Source organism: Coturnix japonica, chromosome 9, assembly GCF_001577835.2.
Source record: "Coturnix japonica isolate 7356 chromosome 9, Coturnix japonica 2.1, whole genome shotgun sequence".
Lineage (NCBI taxonomy): Eukaryota > Metazoa > Chordata > Aves > Galliformes > Phasianidae > Coturnix > Coturnix japonica.
Window position 1 is genome coordinate 21,105,488 of NC_029524.1, and position 17,098 is coordinate 21,122,585.

The 17,098-nt window shown below is 48.3% G+C and overlaps 1 protein-coding gene across 2 annotated transcripts; it reads left to right on the forward strand.

Annotated features, from left to right (window-relative positions):
- The first annotated feature begins 9,908 nt into the window (after window positions 1-9,908).
- On the forward strand, window positions 9,909-15,030 carry PFN2 (profilin 2). Of its 2 annotated transcripts, none has more exons than XM_015872170.2 (3): window positions 9,909-10,198; window positions 11,176-11,368; window positions 12,974-15,030. In XM_015872170.2, exons 1-3 carry the CDS (start codon window positions 10,067-10,069, stop codon window positions 13,069-13,071), a joined length of 423 nt encoding a protein of 140 aa, XP_015727656.1. In that variant the 5' UTR covers window positions 9,909-10,066; the 3' UTR covers window positions 13,072-15,030. The 2 variants fall into 2 exon arrangements, with proteins under 2 accessions (XP_015727656.1, XP_015727655.1); XM_015872169.2 differs by having other exon boundaries at window positions 9,956-10,198; window positions 13,318-15,030.
- Window positions 15,031-17,098: the final 2,068 nt, after the last annotated feature.

Sequence of the window (17,098 nt, forward strand, 5' to 3'; positions counted from 1 at the left end):
CTGGGGAAAAGAGGACATATGTTTGGCTCCAGCAGGACTGCACTGCCCTGCATCCTGACCTCTGGGTAAAGCACTGTAGCTGAGAGAAGGAGCCCACAGAACTGCACCATGGATGAGGACACTGGTAGGTCTGCACTGAATACAGACCAGCAGAGTTCATAACTCCCTCTTCTTCTCAATGCTGATTAATTGTCAGGACAGAGCAGCTGACACCTGACTCCTCCATGCTGCACTGGGTGCTCACAGCTGCACAAGCCACAGAGCGTTAAGCTCACAGCAAACTCCCACAGACCAACTTCATTTCTCTTTTTTCTATAATCATTTCTTTAGGCAAGTCTCTCTTGGTATTTTAAAATTTCATTTTAATCAATTCAAAATTAATAAAGAAACAGTGAAATCCTCAGGGCCTGCACACTCCAATCTCTGCCATTCTGGAAGTGATGATTCAGCATCAGCACAGTGCTGCTGGGGGAAGCTCCAAAGGAGCCGTGCTGAGCTGAACTAGGTCACTCGGCTTTGCTATTAACAGAGACACAACCACTTCCATCACTGGATGTTTCTTTGTTTCTTATCTGAGGGAGAACTGCTGCGTTCCAAGGGCACAACCTCCGGCCATGTCTCGCTGTGGCCACGTGCCATCTTGGAGAAGCAAGGGGACACGGCTGCTGACTGCCAGGCACTGCTGAGCTCTGTCCTGCGCAACAGCCCTTGCAGAGCACAGGGCTTACAGATCCCTGCTCTGATAGCACCCCCGTTCTTCCCCAGGACAAGAATTGAAACTAACAGTCCTAGAGGACATTCTCCCATGCCAGCCTCTGGTTCTCACCTCCCAGCAGGGTTCAGCCCAAGACCAGCTCAGCTCTCTTCACAGGCTGCTTCAGTACCAGGAGCAAAACCATGACTGCTGTGGTTGGCCTGGGGACGAGCATGGTGCTGGCTCCTTGCTGCAAGCACCTGAGCAGCACTGATGAACACAGCTCCTGCCCAGTCTGCGTGGGGAGTGAGCCAGGTGGGCTGGCCACTCTGCAGCTTTGCTATAGGCCACAGCAGTGCCTGAGCTCCAGCGTTTTGGTGCACCTGGCACTGGGAGGAGCAGGACACACAGCGAGGGGAGGCTGGCAGCTGTGGGTCAGCTCTGTGTGTACATGCCAGGGGTGAAGGAGGATGAGGAGCACTGTGCAGTGTGGAGGATCTGCTGAATAGTGGGGAGCAGCAGCTGGGCAAGCAGGAGGGCAGAAGCCCCATGGTCAGCCCATAGAAGCTACATGCCAGTCCTGTCAGGACCAGCCAGGCTCCACAGGAAGCAGAAAGGCTGCCTGTCATCAGCTGGCAGCTGTGCTGAAAAGCAGATCTGAGATGATGCCAGCTCACAGCACTCACCTAAAAACATTGGCGACCCACTTTGCAGGATGCATTCCGTGGACTCAGGCACCCTCCTCAGCCACATCCAGCCCTGCACCAAGGAGGAGGCCTGGCCGTGCACACCAGAAGCACAGACCAGCTTCTCTCCAAGGCTGCTATGCCATGGGGCCCACCTGACTCCTCATACAAGAGCCCCAAAGTAGTCAGTGAGGGCTTCCCAAAATGAGAGAGCCATAAGAAGTGCTCAGCTGGGCCTTAAAAGGAGAAACAAAAACATCACAAGGAATTGCTTGCACTTTCTCAAAATTGGCAGTTTTGCTCCCTTCACAAGCAGTGACTCCAAGTAACAAGCCTGGACAAACTAACTGAACATGCTTTGCTTACTAACCAAGAAAAAAATACCTAGAGTCTGCAGCTCATTCCTTTACTATCAGACAAAAGGTTTGGGCTAAGTCTGTTTTAGAACACAATTTTCATGGAGCTTTCACTGAAATTATTCAGTAGAAAGAACTGAACAGAGTCCAGGAGCTTTGTGAGGGGCTTACCCCAAATACCAAGGTTTAGGGTTGGTTATTTCTGTTTTCTTTTTAAGGAATTTTTATTTTTATTACTATTACCACAGCAAAGTGATAAAGGTTTAGCAGCAGCACTGCATTGGTGTCCAAGAAATAAATAAAACAACTGTTCCCTTAGCTAGATTAGCTGCCAAAGCAAGTGTTAAAGTGCTGTTATCAGAGCTGAAAGCTCCACATTAACACACAGAGGACAAAGGATCTTCTCTTTAACAAGGGTTGGTGTTGTGCTGGTACTGAAGTATCTCAGCACCCTGAAACACCTTTGCCCAACACAGCCTGTACCGTTCCATTAAGATTACTTTGGTAGTAAAGCTGCATATTTCTCCTCTGTGAGTCCCTATTTCTTCAACAACAACCAAAAGCCAATATCCTACAGTTAAGATAAGCTAATCGTAGCAACACACAGCTCTTCCAGATGGAAATGCAATTATGCAGCATCAGTATTACTATACAAGACTCAGATAATCAGTTGTACTAGGAATTGATTGTACTAGCGGGCAGATGGATCTATATTGTGGTCTGTGAAAAAGGGGCATGTAACAGAAATATGGAGAAAATGCTATGATTTAAATGGGTTTCAATACCACTGGGAAAAGAAACAACAAAAAAACCTGCTCAGGCAAGGTAAGGTTTACCAGGTAATCCAGTATCAGGCCCTTTACCTTTACAAACAGCCTTTAAAGGATAAAAGAGCTGCTGCCCTCCTGTGCCTTTGTCCTGAATCTGTTGTTATATTCACGTGGAAGAAGGCAAAGGCAGTCACACCATGCAGCAGCAAGTGGCAACAGGGAAGCCTTAGGAAGCCAGCAGAGCTAAACTCACCAACTGCCCTCCTCCAAATGACCCAATCCACAAAATCCCAAAGGAAAAAATATAATTTCAGACAGCTGGAATCCCACCAGTCCTATAAGTCAGTGTGCCAACTGAGCACACCTCCCTTGGCCAGGAAGCTGTTAAAGGCAGCTGCATTCTTCTATTAATCCTGGAAAGCTTTGATTATGCGACTTTTCCTAGCTCTCTGTAACAGGCTTGGAACAAAAGGTCAGGTTGGGAGGTACCCACAACACCAGGATTTCCATATCCCTGGCAGACTGTCTCATGCCAGCTATTCTGGAAAGTAACTCAAGCACAAATGGCAAAGACTTGCACAGACACAGAGACAAATCAGCTGCTACAGAGGAAAGAGCACTGGGTTCACTTCTGAGTTCAATCCCTGCTCTTGCAAATACCTTCTTTCTCACAGCAGCATCAAAAGGGTCCAGCCACCTCAGGATCTAAAGCTCCAGCATTTCTTTTTACCAGCTGCCTAAGCTCAGGCATGAGTTTCTCAGTTACTGTCTCAAGATACCTAAAAAAAGATGTTCTGAACATACTGGGAAGCACGAGACTTAGTTCTGCAGAGCAACCTACTGCCTATTACATACCTAAGCAGCTCATACTCAGGAGTGCTTTGGTTTCTTCCATAGGCAAGAAATATGACAAAAACACTGCCAGCTCACCTCTTCATATTCAGCTGTGTCAGAGACAAGAGATTTCAACTCATGCCCTCATTTTCTTATTAATACTTATGTGTGACTATAAACCACCTACTGGATCAAAGAGATTCTGCTACAACATTTTAATTTATCATTTACACCACTCTGCAAACAGGGAAGAGTGCACTGTAAATGAACAGCAGGCATAGATATCTTTATTTATTCTTCCCATTTTTTAACCTGTGGTCAAAGCTAATAGAAGTGCAAGTAGATTAAAGCTCCATCTAGTGCCAGGGTCTTGGAACTTACCACAAGAAATGCAGTCAAAAACCAGCAAAAATGCCCACAGAACAACCAAAGAGCAGCAGACCTTACACTCAGAGCTGTAAAGCACAAAGGGAAGTCAGCTGGAGTTACTCTTACGTGGCATAAGGGCTCTGTTTTAAATCTGCTGTGTCTTGAACCAGACACAAGATAGTGGTTGGGTGTGGACAAAGTTCTTCATAGCTCTGCAGCTGGGAGATGAGACCAAGCTGCAGAATCAAACTCATCCCAGCACTTCTCTCCTTGCAGAGACATCAGACCATTGCAGGATACTCTGTGCTGTTCCTCTCCTGAGCCAATGATGGTAAAGTCGTATCCACATGCAGGTTATCACTGGCTTTGAAATACATGGGCCTTACTCTTTCAAACGTGGTTTGACTGCCTGCCCCAAACTGACTGTTATGTTCTCATCAGATATCCACTGTTGATGTCAGGAGAAAATGGATGTGTATTAAATCTATTTAGATGGTGGTAATTTTACCTTCCACTGTTTTTCTATGTCTTTTTGTAATGCCAAGTGCTAAAGTTATACCTGTTAATAGCTCTGAAAAAACAACAAACATGCTAAACTTTACAACTGTAACATGCAGCATTCTAATCTAATACTGAGAAGGGCTTGTACAGCAGAGGAAGGCAATTCTGGCTGTTCACAGTCAAAACAGTAACACACAGGACAGCTGATTATTGTATGTATTTTCGGTGTGCCAGTGTAATCTATTTTGGTTTAAGAAAAGTGGGGCTCATGCTGAATTTTACGTCTCAGTTTCAAAGAAACCTGCAATAGGAAGAACTCTTCCACTCTGAGAAATGGAACACACCTGAGTTACAAAAATCTTAAAAACCACACTGTGCCATTTGGTGCTTAAGAACAGAGCGCAGACGAGCAGCATTAACGTCTCTTTCCTGTGTACCTCTGTATATAACTTCAGCAGTGTCAGAAAGGCGTGTGACCCTGAGCAGTGTTCCACACTTGCTCATACCTAAATGTGGTTTGATGACTTTGTGCAAGCTGAATTTCTGGATGAGGACCCGAGGAAGGCAGACAAGAGGGAACAAGAGCCACACAGCAGGTGACTGGATTCCTCTTACCCACAATAACACTGTCAAACGGGCACTCTCCCAGTTGCTTCAACACTGAAAATAAGAACCAAGTGTCCACTGGAAAACAGTAGTAAACTGAGATTCACACTCTAACCTCAATTTACACTTAGCATGTAGAAAATGTAAACTGGTTTAAAACCAGTAATATGAGGGGAGCCGGCAAGTGGGTGAAAAGTCCATAGGAAAAAAAAAAAGGCATAAAAATGCAAAGCTGGCTTTCCAAAGCCATTAGCCTGGCATGCACAGATGCCAGCTTAGAGAGACTGAAACAGGGCTCAGCCGCCCACTGCAACAGTTCACATTATCCTTTGTAAAGTTTCTTCACTTTTCCAGCACACTTACTTCTCACATGAGCTGCCCAATCAAGATGCAGCATTATTTCCTTAACTTCAGTGAGAAAAAATAAACTAAATAGAAATGGAGAATGCTGATCTGACCGTTTTTAGGTTATTTTCACCTTTATTTTACTTTTCTCCGTTCTTCCCATTTTTGTATTCTTAATGCCCATACCATATTCTTCACCCATACCACAACGGCTGTCCCAAGGTATTAGACTTGCATAAGCACACCTTTACTGAGCACACAACTAAAGCATTTTAAAAGCTCTCTCTGATCTTCTTTTGTGACTATGTAACTAATTTGAACAGGATAATTTCTCAAAAACACGGAACTTGAACAGATGTAATTGAGCGAAAACCACAATGGCTACAGCAGAAATAATGCTCAGGGTAATGAAACAAAGTATTGCTTCAGCAAGTGAAAAAGTAACTCAAACTTCTCTTCTTTGCTGAACAGACAGCAGGTAGTTGCACTGCTGTTCATAGCCAGAATTAAGTGCTTCCAGGACAGAAAGCAATCTGGTACTAAGTTTAAAAAAAAAACAAACAAAAAACAAAAAACAAAACAAAAAAAAAAAACAATCATAAAGAAATAAAAGTTTATTTCTGCTTCATTACAAAAGCAATGTTTGCCATTTTACAGAACACCACATGGCTGTAGCTATAAAATTGAGCTAGAAAATATTTCTTTTGGACTTTGGAATAATTATTCACTGCCTTCAAGAGCATTTAATGTTTTGGGTAGAAAATGTGCGACGAACAAACGCACATACCCATGATCCATAAATGCTTTACTCTTTTAACAAATAACGGGTTATCAACAGCAAAGTTAACATGGGCCAGGGAAGAAAACATCACCCAGATAGACAAATTTACAGACGTTTTCGCTGACAGAAACCGTAAGGAAGGAAATAATGCACTGAACAAACCTTCAAAGTTGCCTGTCTGGCCATGCAATAGATTGAATGAGCATCAGCTGCAGTGCAAAAACAATCACACAAAGAAATTGTGAGCTAGAGAAACAGAGTTTTGTCAGTTCAGTAACTGGAAGAAGACTGTGTATAGGCAGCCAAAAACCAGAGCCAAACTCTGACAAATACATGGTGAGCCAGGAAGATGCTGCTGACATTATAATCATGTTAAGCAGGAAAGAGTCCTGGTGTTACTGCAGTGCACCCTCTGTGTAAAGCTTCACTAAATAAAGTCTCTTTTTCCTTAAAGAGTGCTAGCACAGCACAGAAACGCAGATCAGTTAAAGGTAAAATCACTCAACTTTGATAGGGGAAAAAAACAGCAACCACCAGATGAAGCCTGGGAAGAGTTAAAGGTTACCCTGTTTCATCTGGTTTTATTCCCCACTGATGTCCATGGTTTGCACAGAGACTTAATGCATGGACTCCACTCAGGAACAGAACTAACTGCTGGTTCTGCCAGCTCTGGTGGCAGAGCTGTACCAAATAAACCTCTCCACAGAGAGGAACCCGGCATCCACCTGGTGTCGGTGGAAGGGACTGATGGAGGAGACACCAGAAAAGCTTTCTGGTTGGTTTTAAGGACTGTTTCACGGGTTCTTCCTCTTTTCAGCACTGTCAGAGCTACACTAGCACTGGATGTGATTTTTTTTAAACACTGCTATAGCTATACAATAAGATTTTTGCATTGTGGTCAGTTTAATCCTTGTTGCAATTTGTATCACCGTGTTTCATAAAGCTGCTTCAAGCGTTCAGCTCATTAATATTTAATATCTACCACTTATTTCCTGTTAGTGCTCACCTCACCCTTTTTGGCTTCCTTGTTTTTCAGCTGGGTTACTTAATTAGCTGGGGAAGCACCCTGCAAGCACTGCTCCCTGGTTATCACCACAAGGTCACAAGGCAGAACTGCTCTTGCTGCTTAGCTTTTAATCAGCAGAACTGAATCTGCTAACTCATAACACTTCTAAATCACTTTTACCCTCTGCACTTCCGAAAGGCACTTGTGGTGAAGAGAAAGACCGCCATAGGAAACACTCATGGACTCGAGAGGAAATAGGCAGAGCAGAACCTCCAACCAAAGAGAGAGCTGCAATACAGGAGAAGGACATGCAGCACGCAGAGCAGGCCGTGCTCACAGGCACCATGTGAAACACCACTGCAAACTTACAGGGGGAGTTTTCTTTTTCCCATGATTTCATAACTGTGGTTCCCCAGGAATGCCAGGTTTTCAATTCACTTTAAAAATAACGCTAATACATAAACAAAACACAAGCATGATATCGCTTCCCAAGTGATAGCAACACCACAGACCCATCAGCTCCCCCATTCATCAGCAGATAACAATGTCAGCAAACAGACAGTCCAAGAATCCCCGTAGCCTGCCCCGGGTTCAGAATGATATCTACCTCTGGATCTGTTAAATCCACCTATTAAAATGAAGCAGTCTGGAATCCAGACTGGGGCATACAAAAGTAACATAAATCCAAACTATGTACACAAAAAACAAACACATTTGTGTACAACTCCAAGACAAATGAACCCATCAGCCCCTTGCTCATTTAAGGATGATGTGTTCCATCTGTGCAAATAAGTGTTACACTGGGATCTCCTACAGGAGAGCATGGGGAAAGAGGAGCAGCAACTTCAGATGGAAAAACTCTCCTTCTCACAAAACAAGTCTGGCAAAAGAGGATGATAAAGGCAACCCAAACCTCACAGAACATCCAGCTATTGAAAAAGCTGAAAGCAGATTTACAACCTACAACACATTAATACACACAGCAACATGGGCACAGTTTCAGTACCCACTGATAGCAGGAGAAAACAAAATTCTGAGGCAGTTCAGATGCAGAATGGCAAAAACCACTGCAAAAAATATGGAGTTAAGCTAAGAGAAGGAAGACAAGCTCTTAGCAAAGCAACCTTAGCACACTTAGTGTACCTGCAACAACCAGAAAGGCCAGCACAATGGAATGGTAACACAAGAGGTGTAATAACAAAAGAACTAATGCAATAGAAGGATATTAGAAGGAAAAAGAAGACTACCCACCTGTCTCCAAAAACAGGCACACAGGAAAAACTCCACCAAGGAAGGATCTACAGCCAGACAACCCTCCCCAGTGCCAGGCAGCCCCTCAATGGGGTCTAAGAGAGGTGCAGCCAGGCTCCACCCCTTCCAGCCACACCACTGAATTGCCTTCACCTGTGCTGCCAGGGCCGGCTGGGTCCTTTCCCAGGTGCTCCATCAGTGGTTCAGGCTGGGACTCAGCAGTTCCCATACAATATTTAACAACAGGCAAACACATGGCAACCAATTTATGTTTTAAAGGATTGAGAACACTCTCGAGTACCTTGTAAATATACTGGTAAATATTCTTACTGGGGGATATAACCATAGGAAAAAACTACTGCATTCTATACCGTGGGAAATTCAGACATAAGCTCTAACTTAGAAACATAGAATCGTTAAGGTTGGAAATGACCTGCAAGGCCACCATGTCCAACCCCAAGCCCCCCCACCGTGACACTGAGCCGCAGCCCTCAGTCTGCCCTCGCAGCTCCTGAGCTCCTCCAGGCCCGGTGTCCGACCGCTGCTCTGTGCAGCCACAGCGCCTGACCAGCCTTCCTGGGAGGAATATTCCTAACGTCCAACCCGACACGTTGCCTCTGTGCAACACGAGCTCATCACCTCCTGTCCTGTTGCTGCCACCTGGAACGGCTGCTAATACCTGAGATGGGGAGCACAGCGCCCTAATAACGAGACCCACGGTCTGATGCTGAAACGCTGCTTCAGTGGGACACGTGCACGGCAGCGAACTGCGGGCAGCAGGAACCGGCACTGCTGCATTGAAGGACTGAGACAGCTGGGGAGTGTGAGGTGGTGAAAGGTGGGACACACAGAGAAAGGAGATGTAACAGAAAGGAGATGTAACAGAAAGGAGATGTAACAGAAAGGAGATGCAACAGAAAGGAGATGCAACAGAAAGGAGATGTAACAGAAAGGAGATGCAACAGAAAGCAGATGCAGCCCACAGCGCTGCGCCCCGCTGAAAGGCAGTTCAGATGCAGAATGCCGAAGGGGCCTCCGCGTGCGGCTGCCGTGGCGCAGGGTCTGCCGCACTGCCGGGGGTCCGCAAAGCGCCGCTACGGCTGAGTGTGCTGAGCAGCGCTGTGTGTGCTGAACGGCTGAGCGGCTCTGTATGTGCTGAGCGGCCGGCTGCTGTGGCTAGAGCGGTGTGTGCTGCACGGTGTGCTGAGCGGACGTGTGAGTGAGCGGTGTGAGCTGAGCGGTGTGAGCTGAGCGGTGTGAGCTGAGCTGTATGTGCTGAGCGGTGTGAGCTGAGCGATGTGTGCTGAGCTGTATGTGCTGAGCGGCTGTGCAGAAACAAAGGGGTCGCACCCAAGCGGCGCTCGCGCTTCCAGGAGCGGAGAACAACGCGATATTGTGGGATGGCAGCGGAGCCTCCGAACGCCGCGGTTTAGAAAGGCCGGGACAAGGCGGCGCCCCGCACAGCACGCACAGCACCGGGGAGCCGCGGCCGCTGCGGAATCAAAGGCGAGGAACGGCCCGTGCCCCGGCAGCGCCACCGGGCAGCACTACCGACAGCACTGCCTACAGCACTACCGACAGCAGTACCGAGCAGCCTCCCATCGGCAGCACCGACAGCACTACCGACAGCCTCCGCCGGCCGCGCGGTGCTGGAAGGGGCGGTCCCGCTCCGCGCTCCTCCTCCCCCCGCCCCCCGGTGCCGGCAGCGCGGAGCGCAGGGCTGGGCTGGGCTGGGCAGGGCTGGGCCGCGCCGCTCGCTGCAGCGCTCGGTCCGATCGAGAGGAGGGAGAGGCGCCTCTCGCCTCAGCCGCCGCCCGGCCCGCGCCGCTCGCTGCCGCCGCCCGCCGCCAACCGCGCCCCGCCGAAGATGGCCGGCTGGCAGAGCTACGTGGACAACCTGATGTGCGATGGCTGCTGCCAGGAGGCCGCCATTGTGGGCTACTGCGACGCCAAGTACGTCTGGGCGGCCACGGCCGGCGGCATCTTCCAGAGCATCACGGTGAGCGCGGGCGGGGCCGGGGGCGTCGGGGCCGCGCGGAGCGGAGCGGGACGAGGCGGGTTTTTGTCTCGGGCTGCGGACGGAACGGCCGCGAGGGGAGGGGGCGGCGGAGCGGGGCGGAGAGGAGAGAAAAGGAGAGGAGAGGAAAAGAGGGGAGAGGCCGCGCGGTGCTGCCGGTGCTCCCGGTGCCGGCGTTGTGCGGCCCGGCCCGGCCCGGCGCTGCGGCGGCGCCTACGTGCGCGGCGTAGGCGGCGTTGGTGAATGCCCGCCGCGCCGCCGGCTCCATGTTTTCCATGGCCAAGATGGCGCTCCGCCATCCACGCTCCCCTCCCCTCCCCCCGCCCTGCCCGTCCTTCCCCCGCCGCCGCCGCCCCCCGCGGGAGCCCCGTGCGCGGAGGCCGGACTCGGTGTCGCCGCGGGCCCGGCCCCGCTCCGCCGGTCAACGCCCCGCGCCGGGGCCGGGGCCTGTCGGGGCAGACGATGGGGCAGACGGGGCCTGCCGTGACTCGGCACTTTGTTGCCGGCCCGATCCCCCGCTCTGCGCTGCCGGGGCCGCGCTGCACAAGGGCGCGGGGGCGCCGGGCCGAGCCGGGCCGCAGTGACTCATTGAGGCGCCGCAGCGTCACGTGGCTCCTCGGTAATTTCGGCCGTACCGGGCGTGCGGGAACGAGCCCGGGGGGTGGAGGTACAGGGAGTGAATGTGAGCACGGGGTGATGGAGGTACACGGGCTGTGAGCCCGGTGTGCTGGATACACGGGCTGTGAGCCCGGTGTGCTGGATACACGCATTGCCGTGGGGCGGCAGCGAGCTGTTCCGAGGGGCAACAAAGCGGCGCTGTGCGAACTGTTCCCAACAAAGCGCTGTGCCCGGTGGGAACGGGGGGAAATGCACCATCCGTTCCTTTGGCCGGAGGAACGTGTATAACGGGAATGGAGCCGAACGACGCGGTGCTGACTCCTGGCTTTTTCCTTTGGCAGCCAGTAGAAATAGATATGATTGTAGGGAAGGACCGGGAGGGCTTCTTCACCAACGGCCTGACCCTCGGTGCAAAGAAGTGCTCTGTGATCAGAGACAGCCTCTACGTGGATGGGGACTGCACGATGGACATCCGGACGAAGAGCCAAGGCGGGGAGCCGACGTACAACGTGGCCGTGGGCAGAGCTGGTCGAGGTAAGGGAGCTTCCATCACTCGGATCACTCAGCTCAGAACGTGACCCCAGACGTAGGCCCCAGCTGTTAAGGAGCCCAAACTCTTGTGTTTAATGGCTGCCCGGGTTTGGAGGTGGCAGCAGGCTGCCCGAACTGCATTTTTGCCTGGGAATAAACAGTTGCCCTGGTGCTGCCCATACGTGATCCCAGCTGGGCGATGGCTAAAATGCCCTCTGATGAGCAGGACAGGCTGTGACACAAGTAAACTTGGGACGTGTATCCCCAAAGTTTGTAGTGGGATACCACGGGGATATATCAACACTTGTCTGACTACAAGTCGTTGCTGTAAATGTCTCATCAGAAAGTTTGTTCTGCAGAGATGTGAATCTCTTGTTGGAGCTCCTTCCACTCGCCATTTAACAAGTTCTGCGCTAACTCTTGCTCTTCCCATTGAGCTCTGGAGCCTGTCCTTAGGCAAAAAAGCTTGTCCAGTGTTGTATCGTGGAGAAACCTGCCTTATGCTGGTTTTACTACTCCTTGTCCTCCTCTGACACCAGGCTCAAATATGAAAAACGTGCATCGAAGTGTTGGCTACAAGTAGTGTGCACTGTGCTCAGAACAGCCAGCCTGCTGGTTTGGGCTGTAGAACACATTGGTGAGCTATGGGCTTCTGCCCACAAAGTACAGGCACATTTTGCTTGAGTTTTGTATTTGGAAGCTGAAGCTGGGAGGTGCTGCAGGAATGGGGTCTGCAGCACTTCAATAAAACAAGCAAAGTTCTGAGTCCTTGCTGCAAATAGCGAAACGACAGTGAGGTCTGTTTGAAGCCTTTTGTGAGAGGATTGCTATGGGGATACAGTCACCTGTAGGCAGGCTGACTGCAGCGTTTCCAATGGCACAGGATCTAACTTGGGAAACAATTATCGTGCTTGTGCAAGCACCGTGCTGGCTGTGTCCGTGTGCCTTCCACTGACCTCTGCTGGCGACTTGCAAGTGGTGTATCCTGCTGCAGCCTTACCACGTTCTTCTTTGCAAGACAATTGGGGCACTCTGGTCATCACGGTGCAGTGATTAGAGGCGGGGTCAGCGTTAAAACCTTTCCTGCACTTTGTCTTATGCGAAGTGTTAAGCACACCTTGCAGTTTCTGCCTGACAAGTCTTCATTCAGGTCTGACCATGGGCCTTTTTACCTGGTGTCAGGGCAGTTCTGGCTCTGAGGCTGACCAGCAGCAGCCCCTGCAGATCACTGCTCTGCGCTCAGTCACAGCTCTGCTACCCACACCGCTGCTTTTGCTCCTGACAGCACCTTTTTTCCCCTCCCAGGATGTCACCAGGGTTTCCTGGCTGGGTGAGGGTGGACGGTGCTGATGGTGGAAAGGCACCGCAAGGCTTTATTGTAGTGGATGGCACTTCTTTGTCTTTTTAAGCAGTGAATTTCTGTGACATACCTGGAAAGCTGTGCGTGCTTTTTCCCAGTCCTGTCTACACCCGTGTTTTTATGACTGCTGCCTTAATACCCAGATACTGCATCTTGAATTTGAGTGTGTTTATTGCACTGCCTAAAACTTGCGTTATTTCCTTGTCTAACACACTCTTTTTAAAACTTTTTTTTCTTTTCTCTTTCAGTCTTGGTCTTTGTAATGGGCAAAGAAGGGGTCCATGGAGGCGGATTGAATAAGAAGGCATACTCAATGGCAAAATACTTGAGAGACTCTGGGTTCTAGTTGCTAGGCAGACTGTTAAGTATTAGGGGAAGATTGCTATTAAACTTTCCTGGCGGTGAGCTTTAAACCTTACATTCTGGAAACTTTATTAGCAATGCAGGGTGATGGGGTATGAACCTGTGTCTCCTTTGTATCCCTTTATTGGTGGGGAAAGGTGTTCTTTTTTTTTTGTTTGTTTGTTTTTTTGTTTGTTTTTTTTTTTCTTTAATTCTGTTCATTTCTGTTTTGTTTCCTTGTGTACTCCAGCATTGGTTATAGTCATGGGAAAGGAAGGTGTCCATGGAGGGACACTCAACAAGAAAGCATATGAACTGGCTTTATACCTGAGGAGGTCTGACGTCTAAGCAGCCTCTCCCCATCCACCTAGCAACTGTCTTCATCACCACCCAATTGTGCTCAGTGCTACCAGACTGTAGATGGTAGTTTGTGTTTTTTATTTACCCATTTTCTAATGTCGTAATCCCAGTTACCCTTTGTTCGTTTGTATGTTAACCGCTGCGTGTAACAAAGTCCCATATCTGGCACCACCGCTGCACCACAAAGACGATATGCATGATACCTTGAAAAACTCTTGGGAGGGGAATGCGCCGAGCCCAGGCTTTGCTTTGTCTGAGCAATTAGTGTGTGCTGAGAACTAAAACAACTCCGTAAATACTAAACAAGGTGCCGGCTGTACAATCTGATTTGATCGATGCCTCCTCAGCACTTTGAGCAGTTACACAGCTCACAAGTCTTCCTTTCACAGAGCATGTTTGGGAGGAAAAAGTGCATGCATATCTTCTGTTCTCCTCGTGGTGTTTTTTGTTTTGTTTTTTAATCCACGTTTGCTTACACCTATTTTATAGTGCCTGGTTTGTGTAACCGATTTGCCACTCAGAAGCTGTTACTGTTACATTAGTTTTGTTGTTGCACTTTGCTGTAGGCTTGTCTTTCATTTCTCTTCACGTCTGAAGCTCGCACTGCTCGTTAAGTGCAATCACAAAACTATCACAGGGTACAGATGCTCCTCCCATGGGACATTCCACCTTCCATCATTGCAATAGCTCAGGCACTTTTTTTTTTTTATTATTTTGCCAGCTCCTGTTCTGTAGTTGAACTCTAAAAGGCTGCCATTATGGACATGAGACATCCCAGCGTAACCATCTGGAGTGTGTCTGGTTTCAGTTTTTCATAGGACCAATTTTAATTTGCAGCTTGGGGTTGTGGGTTGGGTGGTTCTGTTTCCATACAGAACTGCAGTGTCATTGTGGAGAGCTGCCGCCTTCAGCTGTTGTGGGAGCGCTGACCGACCCCGGTCTCTCTGCCAGGTCTCTTGCTGGTTACAGAACGTAGCTGCTCCAAAGCCGCTGTTGGGATGAGGGCTGGTAGTTTGAAAGCTGACCTGTCCAAACGATGCCATCTCACTTTTAAAGCCCTCATTCGGCCTGTCACACCCTCGCTGCAGAAATCACGGAGTGAACTGCCTTGTGCGCCCGTCATCTGACATGTGTGTAACCAGCCGATCCCTTCAGGCACAGTACTAACCTGTATGTCCATTTAAAAAGAACTACAGAACTCTGTATACAAAAGAATAAATGGGAGATGGTATTGGTTGGAATAACTGACTTGGCTGTCTTGTGATGCATTTTTAATATGTATTCTGTGCCATACTTATTGTTTAAAAAAAAAAATTGAACTGTTGCTATTGTGAGATGGACTTTAACCGAGTCCGAGGGTTTCCTTTGAAGGGCACTACGATAGGGACATTCTAGCATTCGCTTCTGTTGTTGGGCCTTGTGGATAATGTACAGATTTAAACAAATTCTCGTTGCTGATTTGTCCTTTTCTTTCCCTGCACTTTGTTACATCTGGGATACAGTCTAACTCATCTGATTTAATATGCATTTCAAAAAATGCCATAACTATTAAAAACACCTTGTTTACAGACAGATGAAATAAATTTATTCCAACCAAACAAAATTAGGCTATTGGTAATTCTTTCTACTCCCCACACCCAATCTTCCTTCTGAGGCCCCCTTCCTCCCCCTGCGGCTGAGTACTGCAGTGTTAGATCTAAGTGCAGTGGTCACTGACAGTGTAACAGCTAGAGCACAAAAAGCCGCTGTTATATTAGGCCAGGCAGGTGTTGGGCAGGTGTGTCTGAATTAGGGAATGATTTAATAGACTCCAGCAGGAGGAGATTCCCACCTGTGCCAGATACGTGCATAATCCTGAACACTAAAGCTCTAGGAGACCTCTGCTACATGACCTGGTTGGTGTAGCCACGTGAGCTGCTTAAGGTCCAAGTTGTACCTTCTATTTGAAGTGCTGAAGTTACAATGGACCAGAACAAGCTCCCAGGTAACAACTGGCTGTGGTAGTTCCTAGTGTGAAGGATGCCCAACTTACGTTTCCAGCATAAGACTGTTAATATGGGAACCTGTTTTGCTCTGATTCTGAACTTCACCCTAACGAAGTTTAAAACTGCACTCACGCTCAGACTGCAGGATTCTTAATTCCTGTGTTTTAAGTTCTTCTGTAATGAGGCTGTAATTGGAATTCACAGCGATGGCACCTCAGTAGCAGCAGCGTCATCGTGTGCTCTGACCCGCAGTCCAGCACTTTCTTCCTGCCCTGTTCTGAGCAGCACCTCCACATGGCTTCACGTTCCCATTACTATTTCCCACTGAGGACATGCTGCTCAAATGACTTTCTGAAATGCAATAGTTCATTTTCCACAGCAGAACGGTACTGTGCACAGAACTCGGGAAGATCTACCTGAAATACATTTCTCAAGTAGCCTGAATGCTCAGCAAATGTTACTCCTTCATACTTGGCTATTTCCAGATTAATACACAAAAGAGCTTAAATGTCACTGCTGAAAGCTGGAATGCTGCATTGTGATCCTGGACATATTTTATGTTCCTATTTTTCCTTGCAGAAAGTTACTGAGATGCGTAGAACATTTGTCTTAGACATGACAAAGTTCCATGTGAGTAACTGATTCTCTCTCATTCTGTTGACACAATGAAATCACATGCACTGCCGTGCACCTCTTGCCCTTCTCGCGGTGATTAGCAGCATTACACGGCTCAGGGTGCAGCCTGCCAGCTCCTGTGCTGTAACTCAATGCCAGTTCAGAGGTAACTGTGAGGCGTACAACCACTCTCTCTCACAATTTGCCATTCAGGATTTAGCTCAAGGATTCAGAAATGGTGGCAGATTTTTATGCTCATGATCTTTTTAGTTCTGGCTCGTTGCTGCATTTAGAAACTGAAGTCACAGACAACTGCCCTTCAGCAGGTTCTGGCTCTGCTGCTCTTAGTGATGCTCTCCAGCTCTCAGACTTCACTGTTCTACAGCTTGCCATTCTATACAAAGGGACTGTCCGTGTGCTTTAGAAGTACGGCACCTTTCCTTACGTCAGCAGTTCCCAGACACAGGGGCAGCTGAGCACAGACTTTTTCTTTTTTTTTCCCCCCTTCTTTGATAGCTTTGATGTCTTGTTATTCAAGGCTTAAAAAAAGAGAACAGAACTTACATTAGAATTAGTGTTTTCAAAAACAGATTAGTTTGCACAATTTGTTAAACTCAGGTCCATACAGAAGAGGCAGAATTGCCTTAGAGGTTCCAGGTTGTTTTTTTTTATCATTTCAGGGTAGTTCTGAAGTGGTTCAGTCCCTTCAGACAGAGGAAGGTCATCCCTACTGCCTCAATTCCCTCTTCCTTGAGCCTGTGCCAACATACCCCACACAGGTAATGGAGGGCTGGATTCATGTGCAAAGTATCAGGGCTTTACAAAGCTTGACTAGAACAGCCTGGAATTACTATTTCTTACTTTATCCAAAACACACTCAGGAAAATAAATATCGGTGTGCTCACTTTCTGTGCCCTAATCATTCACAGAAAGGTTGTAATTAAATACCTGTGGTGCAGGGTAGGGTCTGAAGGGTATCACTGTAACATTTACTACCAAGGCCTGCTGAAATTAAATTTGATGAATACCATTAGGAAAGGGGACAGTTTAGAAACGGTACTGCCTGCTGCG

Coding starts and splice junctions, on each gene's coding strand:
- PFN2 (XM_015872170.2), top strand. CDS start 10,067: ATGGCCGGCTGGCAGAGCTACGTGGACAACCTGATGTGCGATGGCTGC. Junction 10,199..11,175: donor GCATCTTCCAGAGCATCACG/GTGAGCGCGGGC, acceptor TTCCTTTGGCAG/CCAGTAGAAATAGATATGAT. Junction 11,369..12,973: donor CGTGGGCAGAGCTGGTCGAG/GTAAGGGAGCTT, acceptor TTTCTCTTTCAG/TCTTGGTCTTTGTAATGGGC.